This window comes from Botryllus schlosseri, chromosome 2 (assembly GCF_051294905.1).
Source record: "Botryllus schlosseri isolate E-star chromosome 2, Bs_hap1, whole genome shotgun sequence".
In the NCBI taxonomy this organism is placed as follows: Eukaryota; Metazoa; Chordata; class Ascidiacea; order Stolidobranchia; family Styelidae; genus Botryllus; species Botryllus schlosseri.
This window is the reverse complement of record NC_137237.1, coordinates 4,893,177-4,917,266: the sequence shown is the minus strand read 5'-3', so window position 1 is coordinate 4,917,266 and position 24,090 is coordinate 4,893,177. Positions and strand designations below refer to the sequence as shown.

The window sequence follows — 24,090 nt, the reverse complement described above, 5'->3', positions numbered from 1 at the left end:
CGATCGTTCTCACAACTACTTACTTATTTAAAGTCAGTCAATTCTACTTCTACTTCAAGAAGTTTTAGGTTGCTTATTAAATAAGTACTTCTACTTGTACTTGAGTAGATTTTTTTCGTCGCTACTTCTACTTCTACTTGAGTAGCTTTCTTGACTACTTTAACCACCTCTGATTATAGGTTACCTGATGCACTGCCAATTGCTTCCATGTCGTTTTCGTTATTTTCGTACACCTTCCACAATACATTTTGCACCTCCAACCCTCTGACCATCGGATCATCAATGCCCAGTATGTTCTAAATTGATGCCGATTATAAATATGTGTATCATAAACTGCTCTTTCATTTCATCTCACCTTGAATATCTTCGCGGAATTGTCTGTTACCACCGAATACCGAACGTTAAACCAGCTCACAATGTATCCGAATACGGGGTAGACCTGTGCGAGAGGCCCATTTGAGAATAGTGTATGTGGAAATATTATTTTTGCAAATTTTTGATTACTTCTCCTTTCTTATTCGTTGCCACTTCTTTCGTAAAGTCGAAATTTCTACTAATTGGTGTTGCATCCCAACGCAGGGTGATTGTATTTTCCGTTGCCGTGCAATTGATTGAAGTAATAGCGAATCGTAATGCTGGAAAAACATCAGTTGATTTAACGCAGGCCTATATCTGTTATCGTCCCTGGCTGTTTTCAGGCACGAGGGTTTTCGCCGCAATTAATATCATCCTCATCTCTAGATTCTTGAATCGTAAGTAATAGACATGGTTGAACCACAAGGCAGTCGTGACATATTATTGACATTTAACGCCTTCTTTTAGCATTGTAAATTACGGATGTGATTTGCTCTTCCCTAATTTATGTATCACTCTTGCTTCTGTAAATGAGTTGTGGGATCGCAGAATTTCGTATGCTATACTGAACGAATGAATGAAATTATTTTCATAAAACAAGAAAATTAAACTTACGTCTCGACATATCCACTTGCAGCAAGGATACTATAAGGCAAATCTGCACCGATATACTCGGCACCGCTACCATTCTGACTGCTTTTTTACCAACCGCCTTTCACAGACATCAATTCCGATAGCACGATATATTCTAAATCTGCAAATTGGAAAATCTGTGCCGAATTAATTCGGTTGTTGACATATTCATCCGGTCTGCCTCTGGCTCGTTCGCCTGCGGCTTTTCTCTCGACTAGCGCTGGTCGGCAAATTACAACACAAGAAACGTAATTAATGAGACCAGAGCCTAATCACTAAGCATAACACTCCGTAATAACGGAGCAGAGCGTGCTATTTTTCGACGATAGGGCAAATCTACACGAAAATAAGGAAGTTTTCTCTCAGTTTTGCGAACAAACTAATAAATACGGTCTTTTCTACAATTATGCAACAGGAAAGAAACCATCGCATATATTTTTAATGCTAGAATTTCATAACATTACCCGCTATAGTATCTCATAAAGCAGTTGATCTTTACCCCATCCTACTCTTGAAAACTGGAAGCTTCACTTTATCATTCGATTTTAAAGGCGATATCTATTTTATTAAGCAAGCACAGTAGTAACTGCTACAGTTGAAATATTTACAATCTACGTAGAAGTTTGCCCGGGGCGAGTAATCGAACTCGTAGGGCAACCTCCGATGAATTCGTAATGGGAGCAACAGCGACATCTGGCGGTTAAACTTTGGAGCACCAATACTTGCGCAACTAGATAATTCTAATTATTTAAATAGAGCGAAATGTCGGTAATCTAATTCTAATCTGATTTCTGCTTTTTCTGAAAATGCTTCAGGATAACTATACAGTGCGAAGCGAGTCGAGCACGGTGTACAATTGTACATGCATGGTCGAGTCGAGCATAGTTCTTATGCTTATGGGAATGAACTCTGATTAGACACGAACCGAACTTGGGTTCTGTTGTAATTCCTCCCAATTCGGAATTTAATTCGATTTGCATGTTTTTGTGAATTCAGTGATTCAAATGTAATCAGGAAAAAACTGTGTAGCTAGAATTCTTTTTCTAATCTAATTTGGAAATGCTGACAATTTTATAGTTGTACAACTCTTGAAACACCCCCAAAAATTGATACTAGAAGTGTCCATTCCAGTTGAACATGAACATACATCGTTTGCACGTCATGATTCTCCAACCTACATATTATACTTACGTTTGATTGCAGCAAATGTTGAAAGTATCATGCGACTTGCATTTTCTGCAGTGCAGTGCATGAACGTGACTTTACTGTCATAGGCATATTGCGAATGACGAAATATATCACAGCAGCATTAGCAACCAACTGTTCGGCGACGTAGCAGCGGTATATCCCAGTTACTGACGAGCATCAGGGTAGTTTGGGGACGGACAGAGTATATATTAGTGTTACCATATTTTTATTTCTTTGATGGGTATGAGGTAAAATGAGGTATGAACAGGAGTGGAACATAGGTCCTGAATTGGGCCGTCTCTAATGTGATCTCTGGATATTGCTGCTGTACTGTATTTTCATTCGGTCTGTAACAGATTTATTCACTGGCTGGTCGCGCCTTTGACAGCCCTACTATAATGTTAGTTCGATGCATTTATGTGGTTGTGTGTTGTAACCAATTCAATTTATTTACCAGGACCGAAACGACATTTTTTCAGCCAACTCCCGCCCACCCAAATAAACACTGATCTTGGGCCCACCATAGGGTTATCGATGCAACTTCTGGAGAGGGCTGGGCTTACTACATGCATCTGGTCGTTAAATCTTGGGAATGAATTCTGTCAATAATATTGGTTCTTTCATATATTACTATAAAATTTCGATCCTCTCTCCGAGCAAGTGTTCGAAGTAAGAGGCATAGCTGGTGTACGATTATGACTTCGAAAATGCAGGGAGCATAATTGTACATCGTTAAGTCATATTCATATCACACTTATAAGACAATTTATGAGCATTGGTGGTTCTCGTATATTGGAAATAATCAAGGGCTGTTATGAATAATGAGAGTGTTTACGCTGCCAATGACAAAGGAGTGTTGCAAATACACAAAGAAAGTTCACGTGGAGTATACTCAATATCCGGTAATGATCCCGGCACGCCCTTATGTTGTTGTACGGTCTCGGTAACAAGTGTGACTATAACAGTGTCAGTTTATTAAGAATTTTATCATTTCAAACCACCACAAGACTGCGTTACAATGAAAAGATTAGAAGATGTCGAAACGACTTGGAGTAGTCTTTAAAATCAGACACCCACCTGGCTTGGGCGATGTAAAGAGGAAGCATACACATTGCACATTGAATGAAAAGTAATAGAAAATAATACAAAAGGACAAGCAATAAAATGAGGTGGCATGTGATGGAAGGCGGGATTCATGTCTGGTCGTCGTCCGGTAAGCTGAGGGCTGACTAGTATTGATTCAGTAAAATTGCTCATATTTCGACTTAAATGTGGACCTGGACATGCTCGACGACAGTATAATAGCTTATAGATAAACTTAGTTTTACAAAGTTTTAAAATTGGATCTCAAAATTTGAAAAATAGACATCAGCTACTTTCATTCCACCGCGACGACATTATCGCGTGCTATATTTCTAAATATTAAAGGTGCACTGCGCTCCAAATATGTTATGGTCGCAATGAAAGGTGGGTTCTTCTGATACTCTTTAAATCCTTAATCCAATCGAAGTTACATTATGGCATCCTCTGTTGGGAGGACTGCCAGTAAAACTGCACTCAAGCCACTGCAAAAACTACAGCATAAAGTACTCCGAATCATAGCTAGGGCCCCAAATGGGCCTGGCTGCCCATCCAACAAGTCGCTGCTGAAGAGATTCGGCGTCCTAAACATAGAAGATATGCGGAAACTAGAAATCGCCAAGTTTATGTATCAGTTCCACTGCGGTCGTTGCCCCGAATATTTCAATGACTTCTTTATCTCGAAATCAAAAACGCACAAGTACAACACACGCGCGTCCACGTCGTCCAAATATCATATGATCGACCGAAAAGATCATCGCTCTATCAAATATGCCGGACCTGATGTGTGGAACAGTATCCCGCCGGCCATCCGACAGTCGACGAGCATGTCCACATTCAAGTCGAAATACAAGCAATTACTACTAAATAAATACAGTCCATTCTCAAGATTACCGGGCCACGACTGACCTATCGATCTCGCTTCCCATGGCATGCCGCCCTATTTCTTGTCGCTTTCTTTTTCTATACTATCTTCTTTACTTTCATTCAGTGTGCATGCCTCCTCTTTACATCGCCTAGGCCAAGGTGGGTGTCAGTTCCATAGACTACTCCTTGTCGCTTCGACATCTTCCTGTCTTTTCATTGTATCGCATTTTTTGTGGTGTATTGAACTGATAAAATTGCTAATAAACCAATGATGATGATGATGATAATATTGGGAAAAACCTGACAGTATCTATTCACATCAGAAAGTCGCCGTATTTGAACTGCGGATAAAGGATTTTTTAAATGCAACACTGCATTCTAGCTGGAGTCACAGCAGTACCACAGATAGATATCACGCGCTATCGCTCCTTCACCCTTTGCGAAATATTCTGACAAGCATCTCGTTGCCGTTGTACTTTCTAGAAGCGACCTCCGACTTGATCCCAGTGCAATCGTGCGATATGAACATCATGCTGGTTGAGTAGTTGTGACTAATAGGATTTCAAATTCTATACTATATATTTCAATATTCATAAACAGTTTCACATGACTAATCTACTAGTGATCTAACGCCACCATATGGCCAGTACAGTATTGAAGTTCAATGGAATTCGCGTTGGATATCCTTTTTTTTTATTTCTGGCGTAGGCCTGCTGATTTTTCTACAGTGGCAATTCGTTGTTGTTTTACTGGCTCTTAACTTGATAAATATCCTATTTATTCTGCGTTGTTCATACTAATGGTTTCCCATTCGAAATAATGATAATCGTATGTGCTAGTTCGTAATTTACTATGTTGCAATAGCAGACTACGCAGTATTATAGCTAACCATGGGCTGTGGAGTCGGAGTTGGACTATAATTTTTCGCTTAATGCAGTCGGAGTTGGAGTCTAAAATTTTTCAGCACGCCTTGGAATCGCAGTCGTGAAAACTGTAGTGGCTGGAGTCGGAGTCGTGGAAGAAATACTGATTGGAGTCGGCGTCGGAGTTTGTGAAAAGGACCCTGACTTCGACTCCGACTTCTTTATTATGAAAACAATTGCTTTCAAAGGTATCTCTATGGTAATAATTACTAAAATAATATTTTTATGTACCACCAATCACTGTTATTAGTAGCGATATTGATAAAATTGGACATTATTTGCAAATTGCAATTCAGTTACATAGAGGAAGAAAATCGCAATATGCATCTTCGCGTTGCAGCCCCAAATTGATGCATTTTTTGAAATTATACCATGATACTGTGACAGAATAAATACTTCGTCTGGTTTTGTCAAATTGTAAAAATTGATGTATACCAAATATATAACCAAACGCTGCTTCCCACTTGACAAAATTAAAAATATTTGTAGTGTAGTTCAGCTGCTTGGATCGAACAAATGATTAATAAAGACTGCAAGTCCTAGTGTGTGTGTGTGAGAGAGAGAGAGAGAGAGAGAGAGAGAGAGATGATATTCGTTTTCGCCTGCACCATCGAGATGCTTTGACGACGGAGTTGCGATACGGCCGTGAGGTCATCTAGTCTGCGCCCCCGTTTTTTCTCCTCCATGCTATCCGTGATTGCTGAGCGCCTAGCGGGGTAGCTGCCAGTGATGAGCAGATAGTGCTTTTCGAGACTCTGAATCCCTCCGACAACTTTAGTGTCTGAGGAAAACTCCCTCCGACTCCGAAGAGCTCAATCCCAGGCTCCGAGATACTCCGATGAATCTCGTCAAGTATCCGAAACAGTGGCAAGCATGGTACATGATACACATGGTAGCCTACATAACATCGTACATGTGATAATATGGTTGGCCTCATAGTATTGTTTACTCTCCAGTCCCCAATTGCAGTGCAGATGGCTGATTTTTATGCACTTGGCAATCATTTTTGCATGTTACCCGTCATATTACAACTTTACAAGGTGTCAACTGTCTGTGTTTTGGTTTCTGATCATAATCAATAGTGTATTCTGGTCAGATCTATCCAAATATATCGGAGACAAAAGTTACAATACTCCGAAATTCTCCGAAAAAATATCTGTAGTAAACTCCGACTCCGCTCCGACTGTCACAAAATTGGCAAAACTCCGCTCCGAATCCACTCCGACTCCGCTCCGATGCTCATCACTGGTAGCTGCGGATACCAATTTTCGAGTGTTTGGTATGACTCGGCCGGGGCTCGGACCCACGACCTACCGATCGAGAAGCCGGACGCATAACCATTACACTATCTTGACTAAGTGCATGTACACTAGACATATGCTATTTGACTATACTTCCTAAATTTCGTTTCTGACCAATGTTTATTAGTAGTGACGGCGTATGTGCTGCGCTTGTAATCAGTATCGTGTGTAATGAGAAAATTAGTAAGTTACACCTTTGTATTAGTTGCTGACTCATACACAAGATCTACACTTCGATTGTTTATCTACATTTTAATTATGCAGGATTGGATATATGCAGAGGTGGTCAAAGTAGTCAAGAAAGCTACTCAAGTAGAAGTAGAAGTAGCGACGAAAAAATCTACTCAAGTACGAGTAGAAGTACTTCTTCCATAAGCAGCCTGAAACTACTTAAAGTAGAAGTAGAATTGGCTGACTTCAAATCTACTCAAGTAAGTAAGTAACTGTGAAAACGATCGTAATTCGTTCGCATGGATTGTCAAAAGGTGCAGATTGAGCTATGCGAAAGGTGCCGAGCTTGATTAATATTGATGCATACCAGGAAGTATTCAATGTTCGACAGCATAAGCATTAGTCGGCGTCATAGGATGAAAACGATAGTATTGATATGAAAATGCGATACTAATCTTCTATTTGATCGAACAGCACGTTTTAGAAAATATCATGGTATGGCGCACTCCCCACTATTATAAGGCCCGTAGTTTAGTCGAAGAGCAATACGTAGAAGTTGTACAGGATACGGTGTAAACACTTTGCGCGATTAGTAAACGTTAATAAAAAATACAGTGTACCGTAAAAATGCCATATTGTGTAGCTTCATTTCCGGAAATTAAAGGCACTTGCTTTTATACCTCAACATGTATGTTATCCAGACAAAAGAACTGATATTAATTGGAACTCAAAGTATTTGATACTAGAAATTGAAAGTGAAATATAAATACTATTTCTAAAAGTGAAAAATGTATTTCATGTCTTTATCCAGAAATTTTTAAAGGTTGTATGCTAAAACAGCTCCAAAACTAAAAAAAAAGTCAGAGTCCACTTTTCAAGACTATAGGACGCGCCATGGACTGCTAGATTACGATACGATAAGTAAATGCTAGATTGCGAACATCAGTTTCCAGCGTTATGATGAGCCATATATACTGTGATGAAATATTTCATATCGGCGAAGGGCGACAATGCGGTGTGAACGGAACCACGCCAACCCTCTACCTAATATATATTCACCGATACTTTCGTGACATCATACTGGTTACGCCGTATACACTGAGCACGAATCGCGAAGAAAATTTTGGGCTTTACTCAACTTTTATGAAAATTGAATGTAGATACTCCGTGAAAACAGCCCCGAAATTGCCCAGGCTATATTCCTGATTTGCGGATTAAACTACTTCTACTTGACAAACTGAAAATAGCGAAAAGTAAGTAAGTAGATCACAAAATATTACGAAGTAGAAGTGGAAGTAGCTAAAATCAGACCTACTTGAGTAAGTACCAGAAGTAGAGCAAAACTACTTGAGTACTTCGAAAAAGTAGAAGTACTTCGTTACTGACCACCTCTGGATATATGTCATGTTTGAATGATTCATAAATATTAGCGTATTAGAGATTCCATGTGATAAAAACTTATAGAATATGAAAAAAGGAAGGATATTTAGAAATGAATTCTTCTATGTTAATTGAATGATGAATAATTCGAGCTGAGTCACAATGAAACAATTTTGTATGCTATCGTTAATCATATGTTTGCATATGTTTAATGGTTATATAATAGTAATTTAATCGTCACTGTGGCATAGAATTTTCGAAGTATATTGGTAATACTGTTAGAGTCGAAGTCGCAGTTCTCTTCAGAACATAGTCGGAGTCGGAGTTGAAGTCGGTGGTAAAATTTACCGACTTCACGGCTCTGGCTACACCTGTCACGAGCTACACGCTAGGTGGCCGCGACGAGTTATCACCGGCACTCTGCAAAATATAGCGAATTTCATGATGGCTCAGAATGTCACCAAGGATAGCCATTATATAGCGATAGTTGTAACGTTCGGTTCAAGTTCTTGTCCGGTATGCGGACCTTGTCATTTCAGAGGTGCTCATTCGCCAACGAACCTTGGGGTGTAGGTTATACATATACACTCTGATCGTTGTTGTGAAATTAATAGAAATTTCCAGAAATCTTAACATATGTGATCACAATTCCTTCAAATTCAACTTTCCATAACTATAGTTATAGGGCTGGGCGCACTGATTCGAGTACTCGAATATGAATCGAGTATTAACTTTAATGATTCGAGTCGAGTAGTAAAGACGATTTTTTTCGAATACTGAAATTATACGCTCCTCGCCACTGAAAGTTTATTTATCAATGAGAATTATAGTTTCGATACTCATTTTCACTGTTGAAGCCTTGAAACCTTTTATTGGCCGTACGAAACATATAGTACATAGCTACGAACGTTACTGAAAATAACACATTTCCGAAGTCGTGATCATCCCAAAACATTGTCACCATGTGCAATGAAATCGGCATGGTCCAAAAAAATACCAAAGTATCTTTAATGTGATAGATAACAGGAATTATAGCCTTTGTGGTCGCATAAAAGGTAGATATTTGAACTTTGACATATTGCATTCTGTTGTGACGTCATAATGGGGGATACTCGATTACTCGACTCGAAGCATTTTACGAGATTCAGAATCGAATCACTCAGGTACTCGATTTTGCCCAGCCCTACCCACAACTCGCTAAATTATGGTAAAACATGACGCTATTCTGGTTGTGAACAATATAAATGAATTGTTTCGCACGGTAGCGAGCGGGCTATACCGATATACAGTCTCAGCCCAGATTTCCGCATATTGGCGGAGCTACCTATGTCTGGTGTAACGGCAGTTAATAGTTCGGTCCGGTTGTAAAAGATTGCTCCAGCTGGGCTCCGCAAATTCTCCGAGTTCTCCAAGTTCTGTGAACGCACCCGCGATTTACATATATTTTGATGTACCTACACGGACGACGGACGTAGCCTATACGATGGTGGAGTTGGCGAAGATTGGGTGTCTCCCGTAGATTTTGGATTAAGTTATAGGGATCTAGTTATATTGTTGAATATGACAATGAATCTGTGGCTTTATCGCGTCTCCTCAAGATGTCCTCAGGAAATTTTCCCTCGAGTATTGTTTACATTTATTACTCACAGATATGTAGCGCTTGTAAGTAGGATTGTGACGAGAAGTCGTAGTTTCGTGTGACGAACCAGAATTTTTCTCACCATCTCTAATACATAGCCACGCGAGAAATCATTGAGACACAGCAAGAGAGTGCATGGCGCAGTTTAAAATAGATAACCTTATAAATTTAGCAGCTAGGCCTATTCGTCTCTGCTTGAACATCGCTTTATCGAATTTCTTCGCTGTGGTCCCGTTAGAGATTTGGTCACACTTAGGATTGTATTTAGAGTAAGAGGTGTATGAAAAACTTTGTTTAAAACATTTTTAAACATTGTTTTAAACAAATGACAAAAACTTTTTTTAGGGAGCCATCTAGCAATGCCAATCCACTGTGAAGGCACAGTTGAAGATTCGTGACGTCATGGCTGAAAACAAAACAATAATAAACAAACAATAAAAATGCTTTGAACAAGCGTCATGTTTTATAAACATGCTTGTTTAAAATTAATTTTTGTTTTCAATGCAACCCTACTCACACTGGGTTCATAGCTCCGCTTGGATGGTCTTATGCAGTACTTAGGAGCATAGGTAAATTATTGCTTTTGTCGGATCATAGCAATGGTTTTCGAAAATGAGTTGAGTAAATCGGAAAAGTGAACTTCGTAATTTTGAAAGTTAGTTCCAACTCATGTCGAATATCTATCCCTGTTATAAAGAAATTGTTGCCGGCATGCCTTGTAGAGCTGTGGATCTCAATCGGGGGTCCGCAAAACCTCAAATTTGCAAAGTGCTGGTTAACAACCTAATTAAATTTTTTAACTTAGAGAAATCACGAGGAAGTCTCGCTTCATAACTGCCAGAACTTCGGGACTCAAATGAACAGAATGGCCGTTTGAGATGAAATATTCTACTGTGCGAGCTCATTTTAATTGCCAAATTTCTACTGATACCGAGATATTGCTGTTTTGTTCGGGTTTTGGAAAAAAAATGTTGCAAATATCTATTTACCAATTTCTACATAAATAGTATGACGATATTTTCAAGTAAAGACATTTGGTGGCTGTTTGTCACTAGTCCGCAGTAAATATATGCACACGGTTGACGGTTGCACGATAATTGCTCTAAATGTGAACCAAAACTGGGGGAGTGTCCGTGGGGGTCCTTGAAAGTCTAAAGGGGTAGGTAGAGAACCACTGTTGTAGAGGCTTCTCATGGGGATCAATATCTTCTCATATTCAATTGCGGATATCTTGGATTCGACTCCGTTGTTATTCTTCAAGCTTTTTTTCGTGTTTTCGGGTTCGCTTTGTGAATAACTCACGCGATACGTTTGAAAGTTGGAGGTAAAATCCATCCGTCACACCTCCAGGCAGAGGTGTGTCGTTGGATACTGTTGATGAATCAACCGAAACTGCTTCAAGAATGATCGACAAATAAATTTTCATGACAACTATATCTTACGGACAAAAAATCGCGTGAGTACACGCCCTCGTGTCTGCGACTACATACTGTTTCTCTAACTAACATGCAAGCATGCAACGACACTCCATCTGCATTATTGGCGTAATCCCTGGTAGCACGTACTTAATCCCTATTACTAGAGGGTTTGGATGAACCAATCATTGTTAATCTTTCTTTGTGTCTCAACTACTTTCGCATTCATCGTGGCTTGACGTGATAACTTACTACTTGTCAATTAGAGTAATATGATGAATGTCTCGTAAATGCCAATGATTTCGGGCTTCGTTTTCGAGTTCCAATGAGGTTTTTTCACCTAACCAAACGTCTTGCACTTTTCGAAACTACCAGCTATGTTCGATTCTCTGTACACAAGGCAGGACAAGGTCTGATTCCTTGGCTGATCGCCTTTTCGACGCGGTCGACTCTGCGCGGCGCACTCGGCGGATGCGCGAGCCTCCGGAAATGTCATTTCGCTGCCCGAAGACTGGCACTGCGGTCATGTAGTGGCTAATGTTGTACATGTTATCAAGTCCCGACACCTGTCATTACCTCGTTTTAATTAAACACCGTCGGCGCGAGTTCAGGCACCGCGCTATTGAGAGGAAGTGAGGTCTTGGACCAACCTACGAGATTTCGTCATGCACTTAAAAAGAAGGTACGCTATCTCACGCTCGCCTGATGCGTACTCGATGTCCTATCTGGATTTCTAAGATTGTTTCACCTGTTTCCTGTTCCGTGCCTTGTATTTAAAATTCCTCTCGTTCACTTTTCAACACATTTTATTCTACACACTCGGCAATTACTGGCAATTATCTTACCGGAACCTTTCCTGGCGAGACGCGGTGTACGTTCCGTTTTGGAGTTTGGGAATCGTACGACCGCGCTGTCGGAATCGCTCTGATACGGCACGAAATTGGCACGGCGGAATTGTGATTTATTTCTCATTAGGGAAGTAGAAGCGACATTATACTTCATGGTTCTCGTCAAAGTATAGATGACGACACTGTCGTGCGTTCTCTGTCATAGGAGACAAAAATCATTTCTTCACTACACTGAGAGGAAAGAATCCAACAACATCGTGAAGGTAAACGCCGAAATAAAATTAAAATCAAAATAAATAGAAAACGAATAAGAAATTTAGGAATAATGAAATGAACAATGAAATCAGGTCCCAGACCGATGATTGATATCAAGGCATATATACACCGAGGAAACTCAGTGCATAAAACTTAACAAGTACAGTCACCTATATAATTATGAGCTGGTCCAGTCAGCAATAGGAAAGGTGAAGCGGGTAAGAACCTGCAGCCTATTTCAATGCGCGTAACACAGTTACCTTTGTGCAAATAATTGCCTTTGTGAGATACACGTTAAAAAAAGTCGGCGCATCTCGAATCAGGATAAAAACGTCTAGTACAAAGCTTTCGCCTTTGTCTTTATATACAGGAACTCCAAAACGATGTACGTGTGTTTGCACTGCGTCCGAATCCGTTTGCGATGTGGTTAATCCTGCGTCGCGCGGATCGTTTCGGCTTTTTCAACGCATCTAACGAATGCGGTTTTCTCACAGTGTACTCATTTTGTTACATCATGACCTTCAACCCGTCGTGTTCCGTAAATGCGTCACCGTCTCGTTTCGGTTCAAAGGCGCTTCCCACCTGATTCGAACCACCACGCGCTTCTCTTTATGCGATGACTGATTCGAATCTTATAATTGAGGCTCATTTCAAGAAAGGCGTCCTCATGCCTTGGGGATTATGTTGAAGCGCTTGCGCCGCGGACTGACCGTCTTCGGCGCCCGCGTACCAGAACCCAGAACTCATCATACCCTGTTGCTGATGCGGCAGTGGAGGATGCCCGACGTGCATCGAATTCGGATGATGCATAGATACCGCAGCGTACGGGTCGTGACTGGATTCAGAGGAAGTCACGTCGGCCTGCGACACCGATGCCAGCGTGTTGGCAGGAATAGAAAATGGCGGCAGTACTCCGGCGCTGTGCGGTAATGGATGTCCGCCTGGTGATGACATTTCTGTCTTCATCGCTTGGTGGTGAGGCGTATCAGGCGCGTTTGGTGGAGGTAGGCCAAGCACATGCTGGGAGGGTGACATCATGTCGTACTGCGCTGAAGTAACTGTGTGCGGAGAGGTCATGCCATGCGGAGGGGGTGACATGCCGGAAGTGGATTGGGATTGAGGCGAGCGGTCTCCGCCAGAACTTGGACTCCAGGTCTGCCCGTTGCTGCCGTTCGTGTCGACCCCGTTAGAATTGGGCTCCATGATAGGCGAAGTCATCGAGGCCGGACTGGCGGAATTGTTATTGCCGTTATTGTTTGAAGACGATAATAAAGGATTGTCCTTGTCCTGGTGGCCTTGTTTCATGAGCTTTTTGAATTTCGAGCGTCGGTTTTGGAACCAGATTTTTACCTGCCAATTCAAGGTATAATGTGATGGGAACGGTTTAAATATCGAGTGGCCTATTTGCTGTATAGGCAATCTTGAACGATGAATAACAAATTTATTCTAAGCACACTTATCGCTCAAATGCAAGTGTCACATAAAGTCATAAACCATCAGAATCTATATGTTGTTGACGCAAGTTTTTGATATATTTTTGGTCGGAATACTCTTCGTTATATACCTTGTCTCGTATACGATCTCGAGCGTGAACGCGTTCACGTATATTACGCCGTGCACTATCGCCATCGAAGCATGTCAGACAACAAAATATCCGACCCCCTCCGACGACTAGCACCGCCGCATATTAATTAAGTATAGGGGCATATGATTTTCCAATACAGCGATGAATTTTGGTTCATTACATTTTTAAAAACCAGCGATGCGGCGCTTGGTTTCCACTTTGTGGGTCTTGGTGAGAAGGAATTCGCTTATGCCTGTTCTATCGACAGCGAAATGAATGAGCCTTATACATTGCGGTTCATCTGATTGAAATATTCCATGACATCAAACGCGAATTTTCTCCAAACCCACCGGCCCGGTCATAATATGTTTTAGTAAACTATTGACCCGTCGGGATCCTTTACGTCCACCCTTCAACGTCTCGCGGTCGTTGCTTATTCCTTCTCGTTATGTTTATGACTCAACAAGCGTTTAGGGAATCAGACGCTAAGGTATTTATTTACCTGAGTCTGTGTCAATCCTAAAGAGGCCGCGAGCTCTGCGCGCTCCGGTAATGCCAGGTACTGCGTCTGTTGAAAACGCCTATTCAACGCTTGTAACTGAAGACTTGAGTATATGGTTCTTGGCTTCCTCATTTTCTTTTTCTTCCCTTTCATAGTCGAATCTCCCCCTAAATGATTTCCGTCTGCAAAAGAAGAGCTTGTAGAATGCGCGATTGAAATCAGAAATGTATGTAAGGCGAGACCTCTTAGATATCCAACCAGGCTATCTTTTAATTTTGTTCTTGATTAAAGAAACATGAATTTTCAATTGAGACGCGTAATCAAATTTCAAGTGTATAAAATATCAATGTTATGACATATTGCAATAGGTGCCAGGCGTCGGAACGACCGAACGAGAGTACTAGGAAATATATCCAGTTACATCCGAGGAAGAAGTCGGAGTAAAAGAAATGGAATCGGTTTCGTGATAGGTCACGAATCCGAACAAAGCGATAGACACGAAATATTTGTTCAAATGCTGCCGTTGCTCAAAATTACGGGTATCGGATTCTATGTATAATTTAAATACGACTCATGATTAATGCAACGGCGAATCGGCGCGTCTTAACTTTTGCAATGCGAAACCGGTTATGTGAATTGGCGTTGTCGCTCGGAACGCGTGCAGGCTGCAATTGTGTTACCATTAATATGTTCACGGTAGCTATCACTAAAAACGCTTACTGTATGAAATTCACAAGCACGTCAAGTAACTCAAAATCTTCATCGCGTTAATACTGCGTTCTGTATGAAGTAACAAAGTAAATCACTCAGAGCTTTTTTTAAGTTACGTATCACGATACGCCCCAGAACGCTAAACGAAAACAGCCAGATCAAAAATGATGTAACTATATATGGATGCTTATAGTCTATTTCCAAATTCCATTATGTCGTGGGCGAACATTTCCTCTGATAATCGAAAATATGTGAGATCTATCCGCCAATAGGTGTAGGCTACGTCAAAACATATTATTGCGCCAAATGCGTTTGATCAACTACGCCGGCTCTCAGATTGTGCAAGGGGTGTAAATAGTCATTGATGAGCTGCGGCGGAGCTTATAGCGTTATCAATGAAGAAAATTACACAGCTCTCTCAGCATCGGATCCCTTGAATCGCGCACACATGCAATTATGTCCTATGACCTGCTACACTCCGATAGCTTCGATCTGAAGAATAGCAATCAAAGTATCAAATTTCGTCCGCCAGATATTTGTGAAGATAACCAACACACTGTAATTTTTCTTACGCATTACGCAATTCAAAATCTATCATCTTCAGGACAATTGATTTGACTTTCATGATGTCCTTATTTGAGAAATTGTCGCAATCTATGCAGGCCCGAGATTTATCATCTGTCAGATCGTGGTTCTCAAAGGATAAAGGGAATAACAGATGGCCATGACGCATTTTCGACTAGTTCAAGGATGCATAGCGTTTTGAATTGAAATACCCTCAACATAGAATACAACTGTATTTCGCGAAGAGTTTGGGAACGCGATTCAAAATGGCGGACGTGTATCTTTGTGCATATGTAACGCAAAACGAATGCGTTTTCACATATGTCACGAGCACACCTATGTCGAGGCTGACAAGGTTTAGTAATCTTGCCTGGGCGTCTACATTATCGTTGCGGGACGCTCTGACGGCGTTGTAGTTGTTCTCACGCCATACTGCTTTACCATTACTAAAGATCGTTTCTTCCTACGTGAGCAGGTTGTTCTATAATTTCAATACTGCGAAGTTCATAATGGAAGTGACAGAGACACTGGATTACACTCACTCGCTCGTACGTTGCTGCCCGTATAGGAAGCGTGTAGTCATAGGAACGGACTCATCCCTATGTCACGGAGCTTAATAAACCTGTTATTACCGGACGAATATTTGTAACACGAACGCCGCTATATTGAGACTGTGAGCGCGATTTCAACTTTCACACGCTAGCATTATCGTTGGGTCTTGCTTATTGACCTGAATCACCCACATAGTAATATTTTGTGGGGGGCTATCGTAAATATCTCGGGTTATAGTAACGAGTAATTAACGGGAAAATATGATATTTTGGTTGTTAATATTTCCGCCCCATGTCTGCAGTTTGCTGTCTTGGGAATCGATCCCCCCGACATTCAGATCCTTTGCTACATTCGAACAAACATGAATGGAATTTGTTGTACGTTACGGTCAACCGAATGTTACAATAACTACCGGACGATGACAAATTCGTGCCGAGAAATTTTCAATATACTATCGTCGATTGAATTGAATTCGTTTGTAGCTTCTGGGGGAGGTTATATGCCGACAGTTTAAAAGAATTAACGGGTTAATGTGCACCCTGCATTATACGGAAGTACGTTATGTGCGATCCATCTTGTTTATGATTCCGATGCAGCCGACGTACAACACGGGCCATGTTCGTACCAGGCCTTTGTTGGATACCGCTTTCGCGGATCTGATTCAGATCATGAGTTCACCAATGTGTTTTACTCTGAGATAAATTCCTAAATATACCGGTGTCACAATAGCGACGGACTCCTTAATTATTTCAATGAAAAATGGCGTTACGAATTAAGCTCGACCATAGCGTACAAGTATCGTAATTTAATTGATTTAATGAGACGCCGCATCATTCACTTTTCCATATCAGCCAACCGCAAATGACGTACCATATTTCCGCATTTGCTCTAAACGGCGTCACAGGCTTCATATGCGCCTGTTGGTGGCTCGTACATCCCGTGTCAAGAAACTTTGTTTCATAATGGCGAGGACTATGCATGTAGGACCATGTTCGTGTGATGCATGGCCCAAATATATGCTGACCGATCATGGCGCGCGTGTTCAGTATTGTCTAATGAGGAAGGCATTTTGATTCTCGTCTGCACCATCGAGGTGCTTGGACGCTGGAGATGTGAAGAAGCTGTCAAGTTATCAAGACAGAACAACAAATTCCCCCTCTCCACGATATTCGGGTAATCCGTGGATTCAGTTTGACGAGCTTCGGGATTCAGTCTTTGGTCTGGCCGGGACCGCAATTGAATCCCCGTACTATCGATCCAGAAGCCGGACGCTCCAACATCAAATTTATTCCGTAAAACCATAAATCTCTGAACTTTGTGAAATTATGCCGAGGTCTAAAGTGATAAAGGTTTGGGTGCTGAAGTGGTATCAAATGACGGCGGTGCTTATGGGGTGATATTAATGAGTTAAACGCACGAGCGCACCCTCTGAATTTGCAATGAGTAATAGGGACACATCAGTATATAACCATCGCCATAGTTGTTTACTAAAGCAATTAAGAAAGTTTCGACCTCGGTGAACACAGCGCACCGCGCCAGATCTAGGTAAAGAGGCCACTGGATTTGCGTTAACGCCTTTTCAAAGCGGCTTCCTTTTTAAGGACAAAGCCCCCATATCTGCGTGATCTCACTGGAATTATTTTCATAATGCAACACATGACTGAAATGTCCGACTTTATATGTTAACTGATTTGGAATGAATTTAAGACTAAATCAATGATGACAGTTCGCATGCTGCTATGTCGCTGACACACATTATGCACTGTCGTGAAGCTTCCACTGAGGGTCATTTCGCACCAATAACACACTCCTCTGCATATATCGTGTGAAGCAGGGCCTTCCACATGTCTATATCAGTATAGAGAAGTCTTTTTACCCCGCTTTATAGAATACTAATTATGACCTGACCTTGACACACATATGAATGAACCTATATCAGTAAGGACGTATAATTTCTCATCCAACAGCATGCAGAAGGCATGGTGTATACCGTGCTGTAAACGAGTCCGCAGCTGTATATTTTATTTTACATATTTAAAAATGAATAAACGTCATATACAAGTGTGATGTTGAAATGAATGCAATGCCACAATGAAGTTTAAAATTAGGAAGGAGTAGTCTGGCGTCCATAGTTCGCCAAGTGATGTTTCCAATTTTCTCGCTTTTCGGACTTACGTGATTCAAATGTTCATCACCCGATTATTATATGAATGCCGTCATCACGTAATGAGCGTTGCTTCAGATAAAAGCAAGAATATATATTCAGCACTATCAAAACGATCCCACGAGTGACTTTCTCGGATTTGAGTTGAGTTCTCTTTCCTATGCATGCTTTCTCAAAATCGTTGTATACGAAAGGTCCGTGGACATATGAGCATGCGACATTACAGCATGCGAGACTTCGGCATGCGACAATTTGGCATGCGACACATGAGCATGTGGGTTAATTACGGGTTAGGGGTAGGTTAGGGTTGGATTTACATCACTTGTGTGATGTAGGGTACATTAGAGAAATTGATTTCCAAAATTAGAAACCAATCGATCAGCTAGCTAAATTAGAAAATATATTCGGAATTGATACCTTATTTTTCGGACAAACCATTTACTGAGCAATTCTGTATTTTTTTTTAAAATAAATGGCAAAATGTACCAATAAATAATCCCTCAAACTATGAGACTCCGGGATACAGCGTTACAGTCAGATAGTTATCAGCGTATATCTCGATAAGGTGCTTTATCCATAAACGGATTCACAGGAAGGTGAATCAGTATATCTCGTTGGAAAAGTATCCACACGCCTCTTTACTTATTCGACAGACAAGGCGCGTTTGAGGTCAAGTTACCATACGTGTATCAAGGACGCAATTAATCAGACGAGGCAACTGTCTTTCTATATTTCTAACATGACATATACACTATCACTGTTGAAGACGAACGCATTCTAACTTCAAGGAGACACATTAATCCACTTGTATTTCGCCTGCTGGGAGACATGCCGTTCACATACAAATCCTCACGGACAGATATCGGTAGTGAGTAACCTTGGCACTGAAACATCTCAAGTACTTTAAAGATCACGGTTCTATATTAAAGTGAAAAAAATAACCTGAGTTGTTGTTACACACGATACACGAAAAAACATGAAGACTTGGCCATGGTATGTAGATAATACATTCGGTTTTGTACGGAATTTCCATAAAGTATCTCTGTCAAAAGGATCGCGGATAATCGACGTGTTCGAAGTGCTAGGTATATATGGTGATCAACCTATAGTTTTGTGAAATATACGATGAGTAGCGAAAATGATAGGGATTTGCGCAATTTAAAGAATTGTTTAATTCGCCTCTATAGGTGATCACACTTACAAAAGTATCTCATTATCATACTAAGGCTTCTCCAGATCGACACTATTAAATAAACAATGTTTTCTTCAAATTTGCGGTATTATCCATAATTACGATTTGTAATTATCATCGACATACTCCGCTATCTTCATGACCGTATGTAAATAGTAATTATAGACACGCGAGTGTCAATATAAAATCGGGACTTTACATTAAACATCGCGAAGTGATAAATTGGTTTTGAAATGACCAATCGAGGTCCTCCTAAACATAGATTGGAGGCGCATTTTGCGAATTTGCATCCTTTACGCACCGAAACGGTTGCCCGGACAATAAAAATGATTATTGAGTTTTCCAGTTACTTGAGAAGATTTTACGTATGAATTAGGCAGTAGTAACCAACGTAGTTATACGTGAAAATAATAGTATAAAATATAATTTCGATGAAATAGATTTGCTGGTGCACATTGTATATTTACGAGTTATCATACACCCAGAAAAATAAATGTCCAGCTTTACGATCCCGGATAGTGTGACTACATCACCATAGTGTCCCCGTACGTGATATTTTTTGGTTGGCATACATTCACTGCGGTCTACGCTATGGCTATAAATGTTAGTCGCTTATGCGAGGTGTTTTCATAATTTGAAACACAAATATCCGCTCGTTTTAATGAGGTATAGTGCGGTTTAGTATCAGATATGGACGTCGTATGCCGATTATACTATATATTATATTGCATAGATATGCATATCGTGTTTCCGTTAAAATTCCTTGATACACCGTCTTTTGTCTTACATAACGTTATAACTAACTGAGCCTGTCAACATCCAATACACATATCTTGTGCGTTGTATAAAATTTCAACTGTGTAATGAATCATGAATATTAGCCATATGTCGCTATTACCTTGAACACTTATAAAAACTATTGTGAATTAGATGATCGTACATTGGTGAATGAAACCCACTCTTTGTCGCATTGACATCTCTGTGAATTACATTTAGAGATGATTGATTAGTGACATCTCGAAAAGCATCTGGTTATAAGTATGAACATATTATTTCAGCTATAAACTACAAATGCAGGTATCACCATACCCTGTTTACAAATCCTCAAAAACAATAATCATAAACGCACCTTGATGGAGTACAACCGCATCCCCCAGTCCGCCACAGTTGGAATATTGGTTCATAATGCTGCCGTAAGTGTGTCCGGGGCTGCCATAAGCTAACCCGTGGAACCCCCCACCACTTGGCGAGCCAAGGGAGTGAGGCGGTGGGCCTCCCGCATACCCCGTAGCGTGGTGAAGGTTTTGAGACGGTGGTCCTCCGTGCCCGATGGGACTGCCCCCAGCTGAAGCACCAATCGGCGGTCCTTGTCCCGCGATGCTTTGGGATGAGGCGTAGTGTGGCATGTAGGTCGACGCCGGCCCATTGTATCCTCCTGCGACGTTACCAAAACTTGACGCGCCTCTTGGGTTTCCAAAGTATCCAGACGCAGCGGCGGCAGCTGCGCCAGAATCGTAGCCGTAACTGTAAGCACTCATTTGACTCTCGGTGTGCTGAAAAATCAATGCATTTCCAATAAGCACGTGAAGTGTCTCTACGTATTGTGCGCCGACGCGTCCGCGCGGAGATATTAATAGGAGCTTTTGACCTTTGCTGACTTGTAACGTGTAGTTCGAAAACCAAGCATGGTACGCGTCAAAATATAATGTAATAGTAGTAAGATTGATGGCTAACAGAGCTTAGTAATGACAATAACGAAGTTTACTGTCGCTATGAAAATTTAACATTAACTGGATCTCCGCTTTGCGGTCGATCAGTATTTATTTTTTTGAATGTATAACTAGTAGATGACATTGATAAGACCTGTGCGTCGCGAATCATGGTAATCATCAGACGTTTCTATGTCAAAACAAACACGGCAGTGGAACATGATCGACCCGCCCCTTGCGAGGCACTTGTTCTAACTGTCGACGCGATAGCCCCGGGCGAAAGGAAATGTTCCATGATCAATGAAGGATAGTGTGCCGTATCTTTCTCACCGATAACCACCGTACTATGTACGATCAAAAGTGCCGACACTGAGTTTACAAAGATGCTCACCTTAGTGATAATAATATCTAACATCTTGTTTATTTACCAAATTCCATATCTCGACATCGCTACAACATACAATATTAGTAACGAACTTTGCTTTTCTTGCGGCTTGTAATGGCATGGTCAATTAAAAATTCCTGGGCAGTTAACCACAGCGATCGCAATAAAATTTCTAATTATGTTATTAATCAAAATAATGAGGGCAGACGACACGCCAATGCCGAACAGACACAGTAAACTCCGTCTTTTTATTCCGATATCCGAAGCTCATAAATAAAAGTTACGAGGCGACTGCACGCAACAAGGAAACATCCCAAAATATTAGAATGCACCGCATCACATTCGCATAACTACATTTGATGCATGTTTTATATGGTACACGTTGCTAGGTTCAACATTGAGCACGCGCCGGGTAACGTTATCGGAAATATGCACTTGATTAACCCATGATTTATGAGCAGCTTGTGATGATAATGCAGGAATCCGCGAGCAATTACCAGCTCTGAGATCGTTCAACGTTCAGCCCGCACATACGTAGCCTATATTTATTTCCAATTACCCGTGCGTTCAATTGAGACACTATACTTGCGGTCGGAATACATTGTTTATGCGGTAAGCAATAATTTTATTCAGCTACATGCAATAGTAAATTACGTTTCAATAACTTCTAATTACGGAAAAAAACTCACCATCACCATTTCTTAGAGTATTGAAACTGTCACGGATCCCTCCGTATTTCCTCTTTCCACAAATGAAACCTGGCTGTCGATACAACAATATCAATTAACCGATATTCGAGTGTATACTTAGATGTATCAATGCTAAAAATTTCTGAAAACAAACAAACATTTTAGACGTTGCGGAACAGCGCTTGTGTTCATACCTGCAGAGTCGATAAGTTTATTTCTATATGTCCTCTCTCATACGAATTCAAAATCTTATGAGTACTCTCATGCGTCACCTACGTCCTGATCTAAAAATGGCGATTTGCCTGAAGGGCTGAATGATTCACTGCTTCTTTCTCGAGCATCTGAAACAAAATGGCTGAACGCGTCGGCAAATTTTCTGCTGTTAACCTTGGCCGTGTAAATAAGAAAATTTGGCGGGGCGTATGCAAGGGATATATTCGTATTTCGGAATAGCTGATACGGCGTCGCATTTGCACACGGCGCTATCGCGTGTCTTCCTCTAATACGATTCGGCTCGTAACCGTCTTTCTAAAGTTTCTTCTCTCCACACTGTCGTGTTGAGATCTTTTGCCTGAAGTAAACTTCACGAGCTTCGCTCCTGTGCAAAGTCTTACATTCTCTGCATCACAATTCTATAGGATTTCATTTCTGTCAGGTGATACCTAAAAGATACTTTGGATTCTTGGAAGTTTAGCCCAAGAAGCGCTAGCGCAGGTTAGTTACAACCACAGAACACGGTGTAATAACATCAAATACATCCATAATTCATATGCCTTACAAAATGGATATAGTCACTGGCAAGAGGAATTGGATAACCAAACGGTGTTCATGCTGACTGCACGGACACGCTTGCGTACCTACGATATTCTCTTGAACCCATTATATCACCAATCTGTCAAATATATTTGACTGATACCCTGCATCAATTTTCTCCCAAGTCTACAAAAATTGAATACACCGTACTAACTGTTGCTATAACATCCAGCATCTGTACACTCACACTCGTCACAAGCTGACGACCGTAAAATATACGCCGAATGGGAGCGCGTTTACACTTCGCTTCACTTTGCACTCATTTTTAGTCGGCTGGGGTAAATACCATCATCTCAAAACAGATCTCACTTCATAACACTTTGATCCCACCTCGACAAGCTTGCAGGTGTACCCGTCGTGTCGCTCAACCGCATATGTTCGCATACCTGACAAATCCCATCATTCTCCAACTATCGCGCAATTGCTGTGTCGCGGATTATTGAATATAACGTCTGTTCGTCGGTAGCACGATTTAATTTCTGATTTTTCCTACTCCACCTGTTTCACACATGATGTGTAGACTTTGAGCACGTTCGTGTGTTGCATATACAAGACACCTCAGAACGCCGTAGCTAACACCCCACTTCGTTAATGTTTCGTCGTCATTATTTGTTTTTCCAATCCCGTTCCCTCTGGCGAAAAAGAGATTGAACAATTTCATTTACATCCCGCGTCAATTGTGCAGATGGATCCTATGATAGAATGCTACATCCTCCATCAAACATTGGTACTTGACTTGAAATAGTTTTCTCAATATTTTTCTTATTCGTCCGGGCTCAAGTGTTTTTCCTCGTTCTTCTTCTCGTACATGTCCCGCGCTCGTTGCGAGCTACTTGCGATTACTTGTCTTGTCACTGCGTGCCCTCGGGTCACGGATCAAACGAAATATCATTCAAAATTCCTCTCAATACTCTCCAGCGGTGTATGACGGAGAAGCCCGAGTTTCCGGATCGAATTGGGATCGATACTTTCTGTCCGCGATTCTCAAGTCCTGTCAGATTTTCATTTTCAAAATTTCATATCGTACTGATGTTTTTAAGACCGTGTCCATGTATTTACACAATGCATATACATGCAACTGGCGAGAGTCAAAATATGATGCCACGAAATCCCTTCTTTCTGTTGTCGGGAATTTCAAGACTTATTCTCCCCTGTCGTTCCCGATAACATTGCGTTCGGTGCAACTTTCGC

At 41.0% G+C, this 24,090-nt stretch overlaps 2 protein-coding genes across 2 annotated transcripts in view; both read right to left on the bottom strand.

Annotated features, from left to right (window-relative positions):
• Positions 1–1,307, bottom strand: part of LOC145433116 (uncharacterized) — a 33,356-nt gene extending 32,049 nt beyond the window's left edge. Inside the window, exons 1-4 of the mRNA XM_080310051.1 lie at positions 970–1,307; positions 505–635; positions 356–439; positions 185–296 (exon numbers count right to left, since the gene is read on the bottom strand). Coding sequence (XP_080166177.1) covers positions 185–296; positions 356–439; positions 505–635; positions 970–1,042 — 400 coding nt within the window. The 5' untranslated portion in view covers positions 1,043–1,307. The remainder of the gene's footprint in view (positions 1–184; positions 297–355; positions 440–504; positions 636–969) is intronic.
• Positions 1,308–11,891: 10,584 nt separating this feature from the next.
• On the bottom strand, positions 11,892–23,870 carry LOC145433114 (uncharacterized). The gene is made up of 4 exons (XM_080310049.1): positions 22,087–23,870; positions 20,433–20,856; positions 14,121–14,302; positions 11,892–13,404 (listed from the first exon to the last, which is right to left on the bottom strand). Exons 1-4 carry the CDS (start codon positions 22,093–22,095, stop codon positions 12,700–12,702), a joined length of 1,320 nt encoding a protein of 439 aa, XP_080166175.1. The 5' UTR covers positions 22,096–23,870; the 3' UTR covers positions 11,892–12,699.
• Between the last annotated feature and the right edge of the window lie 220 nt (positions 23,871–24,090).

What these genes read in the sequence shown, in the direction of transcription:
- LOC145433114 (XM_080310049.1), bottom strand. An exon ending in TGCGGTTGTACTCCATCAAG is followed by an intron (nt 14,303 to 20,432) that starts GTGCGTTTATGA and finishes CTTCTTTTGCAG; the next exon opens with ACGGAAATCATTTAGGGGGA. An exon ending in TAGGATTGACACAGACTCAG is followed by an intron (nt 13,405 to 14,120) that starts GTAAATAAATAC and finishes TTGAATTGGCAG; the next exon opens with GTAAAAATCTGGTTCCAAAA.